The 14,350-nt window shown below is 43.6% G+C and overlaps 1 protein-coding gene across 2 annotated transcripts; it reads right to left on the bottom strand.

Moving 5' to 3' along the window:
• Positions 1-449: 449 nt before the first annotated feature.
• Positions 450-5,184, bottom strand: LOC147999150 (disks large homolog 5-like). Of its 2 annotated transcripts, XM_087596714.1 has the most exons (6): positions 4,991-5,184; positions 3,797-3,956; positions 2,473-2,616; positions 1,672-1,838; positions 845-950; positions 450-727 (listed from the first exon to the last, which is right to left on the bottom strand). In XM_087596714.1, the coding sequence occupies exons 1-5, from the start codon at positions 5,115-5,117 to the stop codon at positions 886-888; spliced, it is 663 nt and encodes a 220-aa protein (XP_087452840.1). In that variant the 5' UTR covers positions 5,118-5,184; the 3' UTR covers positions 450-727; positions 845-885. The 2 variants fall into 2 exon arrangements, with proteins under 2 accessions (XP_087452840.1, XP_087452841.1); XM_087596715.1 differs by lacking the exon at positions 1,672-1,838 and having other exon boundaries at positions 4,991-5,136.
• Between the last annotated feature and the right edge of the window lie 9,166 nt (positions 5,185-14,350).

Raw genomic sequence — 14,350 nt, 5'->3', positions numbered from 1 at the left:
CTGTAGGGATGCCTGGCAAGCTAACTCATTGAGCATGCACAGCTCAGTAAATTTCCTGTGAATACACATCTCCTGAGATCTCTCTATTTGATTGCAGGTGATCCTATCCACCTAATACAGTACATGATGTGGAAGGACAAAAGCACCTGCAGGAGCTGTGGTGATGACTCACAGGGTAGAGCATCTGCTGCTCTCTCAGAAGAACCACATGGACCCTAACAATTGGGTAAAGCATGTCAGTGATTACTTCATAAAGTGTGTGTCCGAGAAACAGCCACATTATCCACACAAAAGACACTGTCACACTGGGTACCCCTTGGTGACTTTGAATTCACTTATTAGCCCAGGATCCATGGAACATGCAGAGATCCATCTCCACCTGTCAGTTCTAAGTCCACAGGAGGGGACAGAACCCTTGAATAAGAATGATGGTCTTAAGAGTCAAGAGATAGAATTCAATTTTTATTCATAAGGAATTCATTTTTACAACAAAACAGGATTAAAACAAATAAATTAAAATATTTAAAAGTATGCGAAAAGATAAAAACAGTAACAAGAACATATAAATATGAAACAACAAAAAGAAAATTTCAATTAAAATCATAACAAAAATATTTCTAAATAGCACACACTTAACGAACATTTAGAAGCACAGATGTATTGCTGTTTCTCCTCGTGCACACATAATGAAAGGAGGTCCCACAAGTTGTCTCTCAGGTGCTGTATTCTGAGAAGAAAGTAAGACCTCAATCAGTCAGGCTGGCTTAGTGTTATATAAATTTAGGGTCTCTAAGCAATGACAAATTAACTCTGAGGAAGAATACTCATCCAAAAAATTTGTTACCATTCAGGATGTTTGTCATCAGGGACTCCTGAGAAAGCAACTTATTCTTCAGGAAGCTCTCTTACTGGGGTGTGTCCAATTCCAGCTCTCTTGCACTTTCTGAGACCTGGGAGAGGAAGGCAGTTTTTCAGACACTGATTTGGTGGGGAAATGCTAGCCAGCTGTCAGAAGGCTGTCTTCTACCACCTCAGTTCTATTGGACAGTCAGCATGGACCTTTTAACTGATATCATTGTTTCTAACTCTGTGGGCAGGGCAAAATCTCCAGAGAGCCTCAAAGTAATGTGGGCTGCCAATATGGGACCCAGACTTATACCAGTGCAAACCAAGAACAGGGAAATGGAAGGAACCTCATTGGGTTGCAGGAAGAAAGGAGATGTCCATACGTCACCAAGGTTAAAGCCAATGACATGTACTAATTTGACATTTGCACTTGGTTCTTATCCCAGAAAGGTGCTTCCTACACAAGAAGTCACATGACCACAGAGTGTCATTTGTCAAAGGACCAAGAACTTGTTCAAAACTCTACAGAGCATCCAATCTATCATATGGATATGCAATAATGAGGTATGTTATTAATCTGTCACCATTTCTATACTGCAGCTTCAAAAAGAGCAGACAAATATACTTGCAAAATAATTCAGTTTCTGAAAAGTGGTTGGCTTCCCAGAATACTTGTGCATAGGCAGAGCAATGAACAATTCCATTACATGAGGTGGTTGGCTGGTTGTGAGTGTAAATTAGAAAGGTGGTAGGAGAGAGCAAAGATGTATCAAATTGGCAAAATTTATCAGATATTTTAAAGCTAACACAGCTGCTCATCCCTACCAGATGACGCTGGGTCTGGATGTTGCTGGTCTTTATCTTTCTTGTTGAAGTCAACCAAATATTTCTGGTTGAGTGCACAATCAAGATGTACCTCCTTGCTCTCCTGCTTCAGTGGGACCAACTTCTTCCTACATGTGTTCTCCATCAGGAGCTGGCTGAGCAGGTTTCTGGAAATACAGTCTGCATAGTAAGATCATGCTGCCCCTTTCTCCCATTCCCACTCCCGAGTGCCACTAACTCCACCAGGACCAAGATACCCATGAAGACTTAATAGAATTCATTTCGATACACATAAGCCTGCTGCACAAACCACAAAGAGTAAATTCCGGGAAGAATAAATTGTTTGTTTGGCCCGAGCACCAATTAGTGTCCGCATCTCTCAAAAAGAACACGGATCTACAACTATCCATGAAAGCCCAATGCATGGGGGCAACATCAATTAGTAGTGGGCCAACACCCTCAAAGGAGGTCAGTAGAACTAAGAGAAGCTCATGCTAACCATGTGGTCCACACACTGAGTTTTGTGAAACCTGGTATGACACCATAGGTCCAGGTCAGCCTAATAACCTTCTGCTGACTTCAATCAGTGCTGTTCTATCTAGAGCCTTCTGAAGATGCCTAGACAATCCTGGGATGAGTAACAGTCTTTTATGGAACTGAAAACTGAGTCCTAATGACCCTGGCACACTGATGTGTAAACAGCACAAGAGATAGAACCAGAGCTGAAGACTGTCCAATCCAGAACAAAGAAAGTCAGAAATGGCCATTCCACAAGTGATAGACTTTCTGACCAGGACTTACCTAGAGAAGGTAATCTCCTTCTTCAGCTTATGGCTGTTCTCATGGATTTCAGTGTTCTCCATCTCTAAGTTGTGCAGAATTGACATGACCGCCTCCTCCATTCTCTCCAGGTCTCCATAATATGGATTTGGCCTGAAGTGTGGCCTGGCCCCAAATGATAGAATACAATGAACATCGGCATTTAGGAATATATGAACTCAGGGTGGGTCCTGTACTACCCCAGTCCTGGAAGGACACCTTCTGAATTCTACATATTGGATCTTCTTCAGCTTCAGTAACGTGTTTTTCTGCGTCCAGGACACCAGAATCTCAGCATCCAGATGGAGGGCTCCCTGGCTCCCTTTGTTCAATCAAGAGGAAATCTGCAGTCAAGCCAGTTAAGCTATCAAGAGCCTAGGCCACACCTCTCCATGCTCCCCCACCCCCAACACAGCCAGAAACCTGTGATTACTTTTCTCCTGTTTTGATAACGGACCTTATATCAACACAAAATTATAATCTGCACAAGGAATACAAATAAACAGACAATCGTGGCCACATAGGCAAAGAACTGTGCTGTTGACAGTGGGGCTCCCTTAACAAAGCATTCACATCACCATGAATGTGTTACAGGTAAATACTCAGGCCAAGACATAGACCCCTAGATTCCAATGTGGAGGGAAATATAAACATATAAAAGTTGTCCATATGCATTTGGATGTATGCACATACAGACTCACAGACTGAGAAATACCCACAAAAAAGAGAAATGTAAAAACAGAGTCAGAGAAAGAGAAAGAGAAATATGGAAACAGAGAGTACTGTGAAAACCAGGAGAAATGCATCCACCATTGCTGTCTCAGAGGGCAAGACACACAGACAATAACAAACATGCCTGAGCCTGAGACCTTCTAGTCAAGCATTGAGATGAACAGTTTGGGACCAGGCCCCTCAGGCTGCTGCCTGGATCTTCCAGCACTCAGTCCCCTGCCTAGCAAGTACAGAGACTCACCATAAACTCACTGCAATTACAATCTTGCAAAGCCACCAGCTGTCAAGGGCTTTGCAAATGCACACTGGGAACTCACTCTCCCTGACTTTATCCCCGAATTCTTCATTCAGACCACAAGTTCTGCTTTTCAATAAATTGAAGCAGATGAGTCCATTTTCCATCTCGCTCCTCAGGAAGGGTCAAGGTTCTGAATCTCCTCTATATGGGAGGTGAGGTTTAGCACAGGGTGGTTAGGGAGGCACAGCTTTCTAGAACCCAAAACCTTAATAGGATAAGATGAAGGTGACCTTGCAGTCCCAGGAATGAAACCAGAGCATTTGGAGCGATTCATACCTGTTCTTCATGGATCTCTCTGTCAGAAACCTCAGGCGATCTCTCAGGTCATTTCTCTCCTCGGTAATGAGCTGCAGCTCTTTAATCAGCCTCTCCTTTTCCTTCTTGGCCTGCTTCTCGCTTAAGGCAATTTCAGGGGAAGATGTTTCTCTCCCAGCGTCTGTAGGTAGAAGAACACAAGGGAACCTGCATGGGGAGAATGCATAGAGTGTACATACACCACAGTGAGGCCTAAACAGGAGAACAAACCTGGAACCCAGTGTCACTGCTAGGCGATTGGTCTATGCTTAAGAGGCCTCCTCAGTGGATCTCAGTTCTCCCACTACTCTATAGAGACCAAGAGATGTAAGCAGCCAGGTGTTCCCTATTCCGGACATCAAGTGCCTACATGTACCACGGAGATGGCTTCTCCAGGATTATCATCAGCTGAACGGGGTACAGCTTGGTTTCAGGACCCTCACCCCTGTGGGTTCAGAACTCAGATGATAAATTCACCATCCACAAGACTTGAGTGATTGGAGACACTCAGATGTCCTACCCTGATACTCTAGGCCAACAACTTTGGATTAAAAACACATTTCCATGGAGGACATTGTCAACAGACTTATCAGTTCCCCTATTTGAAATACCAAATGCCCAAGAAGTTCCAATAGGTTACAGGCTGAATCTTGGTCCACATGTTCCAAATACTTTTGGTATTTTAGAAACATGTTTGTAACACACAACCTCTAATATACAAAGCTAACGATGACCCTGCCAGTTAGAAGAAATCAGAGGAGGTCTAAGAACATAAGGTTATTGCCTGGAGCACAATTCTCCCCCTGTTCCTACTGTCAGATATCCACTGTATTTAAAGAAGCAATGATAGTGAAGTACATTGCTGCCCTGTCTAAACTCAGAAAAGGTGGACCCTCCATGACTCCTGATGGTGTTATTATATCAATGTAACATAACAAATGCACTGTAAAATTAAAGACCAGAAGTTCACAGAATAATAGCATTGGCCTTACCATATCCTCCCAGTGGAGATGGGGAAACTAAAGTTCTGAAATCCTGACTTTCAGGAATTGTGATATTCATGGAAATTCAATTCCTTTTCAGATGCTCCAGTTGTTGTGGCCCATTGCTAGAAAGGTCAATGTAAGCCTGCAGCCCCCTTGGCAGGAAGCTCAAAATACACTGCCCAGAACTTACTCATCATTCCCCAGAAGTGCTGTCTTTGTCCATCATTACTTTGAGGCGAAAGGCTAGACTCCTTCACTTTAGTCTCTCCAGAATTGACATTTCCCCTCCGAAAATGCTTGCGAAGACGGGAAAACATGTCTTAGCTTGTAACCGCCAGACTCAGACTGAGAGAAACTAGGGCAGTGGTTGTCACTACAACACTGGTGACATCACAGAGGATGCCAGAACTCTCTAGGAGACAATAGAATGTCCAAGAAGGGACAGCTGATGTCCTGGGGAGCAGACTTTGCCTCCCTGCTAATGTTCTCCCTGTACTGAGCATAAGCAGAGGTGCCCTTTCCAGGAGACTTTCCTGGGGCAGAGCCACTGAGCATCTCCTGCTTCCAAAGCCAAACTTTCTTCAAGGCTTGATTATAAAAACCTTAGTAATTCCTATGCATCTAAATGAATGTTTCCTTCCATATCTTGCCCCAAAATGTCTCATCCTAACTCAAATTGTCCTCATTCACCAATGTTAGCCATTAAACCTTCCTGAGATTTCACACCAGATTGAATATGTAGTCAAAAGTTCTCTTGTCTCATTCTGTACAGGTCCTTTATATCACATCAAGAAATAGTCTGCATGGTAGGTTACAACATGGGTGTGTGTTAGGGGAACACTCATGAAGTCATGTGCTTAGCAATCGACAATTGCCAGAAAATTCCTTAGTTGAAAGAGTTGAAGTCTTTATGGTGCTAGGAACAGTGTGGAGACCAGTTGGCAGACAAAAGTGCAATATTGGACCCACCAATGAAGGGAACCTCATGCTGCTTGTGGGGTTCTCATCTCTGCGCCAATGTCGCCAAAGGAGCACTGCTGACAGGCCTTCTATCAGAAGCTGAGCTTCTATCAGAAAAATAAAATAGTCAAGAGATATAGGGGGTGCAGATAAAGGTGTAGGACGAGGCTATACACATCACTACGTGGATAGAGCAAGGACCCAGCACTTGTGCTCTGGGTCATGGGCTTCCCCACAAACACAAAAGCATCTGTCACAGTAAAAAATGGATACTGTATTGAGTGCACACACTAACACTGATTGATCAGATCCATACCCCAGATTTTGGGGGCAGATCCATGGCCCCAAATATCTTCCTCTCAACTTATACAGCAAAAAATAAGAAAGAAAGAAAAAAGTCAAAACAAAAAGCTCAAGCTTCTCATATGAGGATTGCAGGAAGTGTGATCTGGTGGTCAGTTCTGATTAGGCCATTTTAGATAGAACAGTGCACAGTGATGCTTAATGTGATGGGTCCTATATAAAGCTTTCTGCAATATTGGAATTTTAACAAGCCTCATCCAGAACATACAGAACAGGAAAGGATGTGATCACCATGTCCTTGCTCTCTATCTGGTTATTTTTCTGTGTCCGTGATTGTCAGGCATAGACAGCAACAATCTGAAATAGCTGGTAGACATGGAACAAAGTGGCTAAAACTATAGTTGTGGGTTACACACCTCAACTGTCAAAGGTTAATGCTGTCCTCACAGTCCCTGGAGGCCACTCTTGTAAGACTGTCTACTGGAAAGTAGAAGCAGGTTTATCTGAGCTCAAAGTGACCCTGGCCAGCTAGGAAGAGGGCAACATGGGATACTTGAGACCCTGTCTAAACCAGCACAGCAACCCACACTTCCTTCAAAGCATCATCTATGAATTCTTGATTATCTACCATTCTCTCCCTACCAGTCTTTCAGACTGGAATTGTAGAAAAGAACTGGAAATGATCTTCCTATTCTGAAGACCTTGATCTCTCTTTCCTTATGTGCACATTAAGAACTCATGCAAATGGGTATGACCATCTGAACATCTTAGTATCATCTACTCAGTATATCTAGCATAATACTGTGCCTATGGCAATCTCAAGCTTCCTTGAGTTTCGCTGACACAGCAAGAAGTATGAAGTACTGAGGCCACACCCCAGTGATCCTTTCAAGGGTTTAGAAGAAAGCCATCAGAGAAACTCCACTTCTTTGTCTTTAGATTAAATCAAGCTGATACAATGTGAACCTGGTGGGCTATTTAACCATGCATCTTTCTGCCAACCCCAGCTTTCTGAGTTCAGTCCATGTGAACCTGCATGGGGAGAATGTATAGAGTGTACATAGACCACAGTGAGGCCTAAACAGGACAATAAGCCTGGAATCCAGTGTCACTGCAAGGAGTTTGGTCTTCGCTTAAGAGACCTCCTCAGTGGGTCTCAGTTCTCCCACTACTCTATAGAGACCAAGAGATGTAAGCAGCCAGGTGTTCCCTATGCCTGCTGACACACGCAATAAATGCAGTAAATTTTAATTTCTGTTCAATTGTTCAGTAACTTACTTCACTTGCATATTGCTGTGGAAGTGATGGGATTTCGTGATCAGCATTGCATTTAACAATGCATAACCAATCATCCCTCCTACAATGACTGTATATAGAGAAAGAAAATTTATTAGAATGGTGTATAGGCTGTGGTACAGCTAATTCAACAAGGAATGGAAGGTCCAAAATGCAGTAGTTGCCCCTGTTGAAGCCAATCCCCCTAGCATAGCTGTAGCCATTTTGTTCCATGCCTGCCAGATAGTTCATATTCTTGCTGTAATATGTCTGCCTGTCATGGTTGTCTGAAAATAATTTAACTCAGAGCAGGGTCAGGAATGATCACATAACTTGTGTATGTTTTTTTTAATTGGTTATTTTGTTTATTTGGATTTGAAATGTTAACCCCTTTCCAGTTTCCCTTACAATAACCCTGCATTCCACCCCCTTCCCCAGCCTCCTCGAGGGTGCTCCCCCACCCACCCATTCCCGAACCACTGGGAGCAAGTTCTTTATGTTGTGAGGTTTCTTAATCTTAAATTTCATAAGTATAAGCTTCATGTAGGACCAATAAAATTAAAGGTCAATATGAGGGCTGCAGAGATGGATCCATGGTTAAGAGCACTGACTGCTCTTCCAGAGGTCCTGAGTTCAAATCCCAGCAACCACGTGGTGGCTCACAGCCATCTGTAATGAGACCTGATGCCCTCTTCTGGTGTGTCTGTAGACAGCTACAGTGTACTTATATGTAAATAAATAAATCTTTAAACAGATAAAAAGTCAGTATGAACCTTTGTTGTCTAAAATGGCTTGAGTCCGGGCTGACAACCAGACAGCCCTTCCAGCACCTGCCTATGAGCTCACATTTTACTCTTTATAAACTGACATAGAAAAATGTCCAGAGTCCTAGCCTGACAAATTCTCAGCTACGTCTCTGATGATCAGTCTTAGGGTGGGCATTCAATAAACCATCCCTGTCTAAGTGAGGTCAGAGTTTGTGTGGTTTATAGGGAAACATCTGGACCCCAACAGTTTTGTCCATAAGGCTGGATATTTCAGCTGGTCTTCAGTATATGCAGTACTCCTGAAGAAGTAGGCGAATTAATAAAGCAAACTTCCTTCTTCCATGTCCTTGATATGAGCCGGCAGAAGGTGTGGTCCAAACAACAACCTTCAGATTGGGTAAAGATCTTTGCCAATCCTACAACAGATAGAGGGCTTATATCCAAAATATACAAAGAAATCAAGAAGTTAGACCTCAGGGAGACAAATAACACTATTTATAAAATGGGGATCAGAGCTAAACAAAGAATTCACAGCTGAGGAATGCCGAATGGCTGAGAAACACCGAAAGAAATGCTCAACATCCTTAGTCATAAGAGAAATGCAAATCAAAACAACCCTGAGATTTCACCTCACACCAGTGAGAATGGCTAAGATCAAAAACTCAGGTGACAGCAAATGCTGGCGAGGATGTAGAGAAAGAGGAACACTCCTCCATTGTTGGTGGGATTGCAGACTGGTACAACCATTCTGGAAATCAGTCTGGAGGTTCCTCAGAAAATTGGACATTGAACTACCTGAGGATCCAGCTATACCTCTCTTGGGCATATACCCAAAAGATGCCCCAACATATAACAAAGACACATGCTCCACTATGTTCATAGCAGCCTTATTTATAATAGCCAGAAGCTGGAAAGAACCCAGATGCCCTTCAACAGAGGAATGGATACAGAAAATGTGGTACATCTACACAATGGAATATTACTCAGCTATCAAAACGAATGACTTTATGAAATTCATAGGCAAATGGATGGAACTGGAAAATATCATCCTGAGTGAGATAACCCAATCACAGAAAAACACACATGGTATGCACTCATTGATAAGTGGATATTAGCCCAAATGCACGAATTGCCCTAGATGCACAGAACACCTGAAAATCAAGAAGAATGACCAAAATGCAGATGCTTCACTCCTTCTTTAAAAGGGGAACAAGAATACCCTTGGCAGGGAATAGGGAGGCAAAGTTTAGAACAGAGGCAGAAGGAACACCCATTCAGAGCCTGCCCCACATGTGGCCCACACCTATACAGATATTAGATAAGATGGATGAAGCAAAGAAGTGCAAGCCGACAGGAACTGGATGTAGATCTCTCCTGAGAGACACAGCCAGAATACGGCAAATACGTAGCCGAATGCCATCATTAAACCACTGAACTGAGAACGGGGCCTCCGTTGAAGTAATCAGAGAAAGGACTGGAAGAGCTTGAAGGGGGTTAAGACCGCATATGAACAACAATTCCAACCAACCAGAGCTTCCAGGGACTAAGCCACTACCCAAAGACAATACATGGACTGACGCTGGACTCCAACTGCATACGTAGCAATGAATAGCCTAGTAAGAGCACCAGTGGAAGGGGAAACCCTTGGTCCTGCCAAGACTGGACCCCCAGTGAACATGATTGTTGGGGGGAGGGCGCTAATGGGGGAAGGATGGGGAGGGGAACACCCAAATTGAAGGGGAGGGAGAGGGTTGAGGGATGTTGGCCTGGAAATCGGGAAGGGGAATAACAATCAAAATGTAAATAAGAAATACTCAAGTTAATAAAGATGAAAAAAATAAAAAGAAAAAAGAAGGTGTGGTCCAGATTAGAGATGGGCCTTTCCATCTCAAAAGATCTGAATTAAAGATTTATCTTCTGAATGAACCCACACACCTATGGTCACTTGATTTTTGACAAAGGAGCCAAAACCATCCAATGGAAAAAAGATAGCATTTTCAGCAAATGGTGCTGGTTCAACTGGAGGGCAACATGTAGAAGAATGCAGATCGATCCATGCTTATCACCCTGTACAAAGCTTAAGTCCAAGTGGATCAAGGACCTCCACATCAAACCAGACACACTCAAACTAATAGAAGAAAAACTAGGGAAACATCTGGAACACATGGGCACTGGAAAAAATTTCCTGAACAAAACACCAATGGCTTATGCTCTAAGATCAAGAATGGACAAATGGGATCTCATAAAACTGCAAAGCTTCTGTAAGGCAAAGGACACTGTGGTTAGGACAAAACGGCAACCAACAGATTGGGAAAAGATCTTTACCAATCCTACAACAGATAGAGGCCTTATATCCAAAATATACAAAGAACTCAAGAAGTTAGACCGCAGGGAAACAAATAACCCTATTAAAAAATGGGGTTCAGAGCTAAACAAAGAATTCACAGCTGAGGAATGCTGAATGGCTGAGAAACACCTAAAGAAATGTTCAACATCTTTAGTCATAAGGGAAATGCAAATCAAAACAACCCTGAGACTTCACCTCACACCAGTGCGATTGGCTAAGATCAAAAACTCAGGTGACAGCAGATGCTGGCGAGGATGTGGAGAAAGAGGAACACTCCTCCATTGTTGGTGGGATTGCAGACTGGTACAACCATTCTGGAAATCAGTCTGGAGGTTCCTCAGAAAATTGGACATTGAACTGCCTGAGGATCCAGCTATACCTCTCTTGGGCATATACCCAAAAGATGCCCCAACATATAACAAAGACACATGCTCCACTATGTTCATTGCAGCCTTATTTATAATAGCCAGAAGCTGGAAAGAACCCAGATGCCCTTCAACAGAGGAATGGATACAGAAAATGTGGTACATCTACACAATGGAATATTACTCAGCTATCAAAAACAACGAGTTTATGAAATTCGTAGGCAAATGGTTGGAACTGGAAAATATCATCCTGAGTGAGCTAACCCAATCACAGAAAGACATACATGGTATGCACTCATTGATAAGTGGCTATTAGCCCAAATGCTTGAATTACCCTAGATCCCTAGAACAAATGAAACTCAAGACAGATGATCAAAATGTGAATGCTTCACTCCTTCTTTAAATGAGGAAAAAGAATACCCTTGGCAGGGAAGGGAGAGGCAAAGATTAAAACAGAGACTTAAGGAACACCCATTCAGAGCCTGCCCCACATGTGGCCCATACATATACAGCCACCCAATTAGACAAGATGGATGAAGCAAAGAAGTGCAGACCGACAGGAGCCGGATGTAGATTGCTCCTGAGAGACACAGCCAGAATACAGCAAATACAGAGGCGAATGCCAGCAGCAAACCACTGAACTGAGAATAGGTCCCCTATTGAAGGAATCAGAGAAAGAACTGGAAGAGCTTGAAGGGGCTCGAGACCCCAAAAGTATAACAATGCCAAGCAACCAGAGCTTCCAGGGACTAAGCCACTACCTAAAGACTATACATGGACTGACCCTGGACTCTGACCCCATAAGTAGCAATGAATATCCTAGTAAGAGCACCAGTGGAAGGGGAAGCCCTGGGTCCTGCTTAGACTGAACCCCCAGTGAACTAGTCTATGGGGGGGAGGGCGGCAATGGGGGGAGGGTTGGGAGGGGAACACCCATAAGGAAGGGGAGGGGGGAGGGGGATGTTTGCCCGGAAACCTGGAAAGGGAATAACACTCGAAATGTATATAAGAAATACTCAAGTTAATAAAAAAAAAAAAAAAAGAACAACAATGCCAACCAACCAGAGCTTTCGGTAGACTAAACCACTACCCAAAGAGTACATATGGATAGACCCAAGACTCCAGCTGCATATGTAGCAGAAGATGGCCTTTTTGGGCACCAATGGGAAGAGAATCTCTTGGTCCTGCCAAGGCTGAACGCCCCAGTGTAGGGGAATGTCAGGATGGGGAGGTGGGAAGGAGTGTGTAGTTGGTGTGGGGAACATCCTTGTGCAAGAAGTGGGAGGGGGATGGGATAAGGGGTATTTGAATGGGAAACTGGGAAAGGGGTTAACATTTGAAATGTAAATAAAAAATATCCAATAAAAATGCTTTAAAAAAGAAAAAAAAATAAAGATTTATCTTCTGATCTCCAAGATTTGGATTACAAGTAGGTCTTCTTGCTTCAGAAAATTTAATGAAGAAAAAAAATCCAATGGTGCTTATGCCTTTAGCCTCAGCATCCAGGAGGTAGAGGCAGGTGGATCTCTGAGTTCAAGGCCAGCCTGGTCTACAAAATGAATTCAGGACAGCCAGAGCTACACAGGGAAACCCTGTCTCAAAAAAACCAAAGAAGAGGAGGAGGACCAAGAGGAGGGGGTTGAAGAGAGGAAAACAGAAAGAAGGAAGGAGAGAGAGAGAGAGAGAGAGAGAGAGAGAGAGAGAGAGAGGGAGGGAGAGAGAGAGAGAGAGAGAGAGAGAGAGAGATCTCCCCCTCACAGGGCGTCAAGCCATTTGGCATTAGTTAATTCCAGGTACACTCAAGTTGACAACCAAGAACACCAATCACATTACCCGTGGTTGTGATCTCACCCTGGTAGGCTCCTGAGTAGGAGGCTGAAGCAGGAGAATTGCCATAAGTCTGATGCCAGCATGAACTACACACATGTTCCAAGCCAAGCCAATCTCAGCTACAGTTTGAGATTCTGTCTGAAAAATATGAAAGAGAAAGAAAACATAATTTCCTAGAGCAGTGTTTCTCAACCTTCCTATGGCCTCAACCCTTTAGAACAGTTCCTCATGCTGTGCGGATCCCAACTACAAAATTATTTTGTCGCTACTTCACAACTGTAAATTTGCTACTGTAATGAATCTTTATTGTAGTGTAAACTATCCGATAGGAGACCCTGTGTGGGTCACGACCCACAGGCTGAGGGCCTTTGCCCTAGAGGCGGTCTTGGCCTAGTTTATATAGTTCATATTATAATGGGCTCTCTCAGCGTTTGAAGGTCAAGTATATTCACTTGTAACATCAAAACTTTAAAATTCAGTTGAGCTGCTGGCTGGTACGGTCTGACATCCCCCAGAATAGCTTTGCCATTTTGTTCCATGTCTGCCAGCCATTTCATATTGTTGCTGTAACACGCCTGCCGTCACTGAGGAGGAGAAGGGAGATGGCTCAAGGACATGCTGACCACACACCTTGTTTTGTTCTGAATGTTCTGTATGCCGTTTGCTAATCTTGAGAAATTTGCACCTTAAGGAGTGGTTCCCTGAAGTGGACACAGGTGATAGGCTAAGGCAGATGTGTGAAGGAATGTTTCACTGAGGCAGACGCAGGTACAAGGATGTTCTGCTAAAGCACACATGTGAAAAGACACGTGATGAAGGGTTCTGCACTAAGGACACACATGCATTGGTCTGCCTTGCATTCTGTAGTTGAGCTGCATTTGTTGGGACTTCATAGAACCACAGCAAAAACCCTTCTGGTGGGCTGCTGTGGTTTCTCGCTGTTTCCTTGGCCTCGGGCTGATGGGCAGAGTGATGTCAGCTGAGACAGACACATGTGCTGAAGCACGACACAGGCTGAGGCCAGACCCATGGAGGACAAGGGATATTGAGAGGGAGTTTGGATGGAGTTATGCTTGCGTAGCTTGTTGGTCTGGGGTCTCTGCTGATCTCTGCTCGCCTGAGAGCTGCTCTTACTGACTGTGTAGCATCTTGGCTTCTCTTTGTTCCACTTGTACAGCCCTCAGGACCAGGCTCTCCTCTCCCTTAACCATGGCTGCTGTCCTCTTCCTCTCTCCTCTCCATCACACATGTTCTTCCTTTATTCTCTGGCAGCTTCTTCCTCCTTCTTCCTTCCTCATGATCCTCTCTAGCAAAGCCCTCAAAGCTCACCTCCCCCATCTCTCTGGGGTGCAGCTGTTGGCTGTTGGCTTCTTTATAATCACAGTTAACTGGGAGCAGGGTCAGTTTTTTGGGGTTAACCGGTCTTGAGTTCTACAAATTAGCATTAAAATACAAGCAGAATTAGGCCAATCCACCACATCGATTTCTTTTGCTTTGTTTTGTTTTAATTTTTCTTTTACCCTTTACTTTATTTTATTTTCGGCTATTTTTTAATCATTTGTTATTTTATTTATGTATATTTCAAACGTTGTCCCACTTTCCACACTCCCCTCATCATATCTTACATCCCATTTCTGCTCAGCTTTGCCTATGTGACAGTGCTCCCCCACCCACACATATCCATTCCCACCTCACACCTCTAG

The sequence above is a fragment of the Rattus norvegicus genome, chromosome 19 (genome assembly GCF_021556685.1).
Source record: "Rattus norvegicus strain SHRSP/BbbUtx chromosome 19, alternate assembly SHRSP_T2T, whole genome shotgun sequence".
In the NCBI taxonomy this organism is placed as follows: domain Eukaryota; kingdom Metazoa; phylum Chordata; class Mammalia; order Rodentia; family Muridae; genus Rattus; species Rattus norvegicus.
The sequence above is the reverse complement of the archived record's forward strand: the minus strand, read 5'-3'. Positions and strand labels throughout refer to the sequence as shown.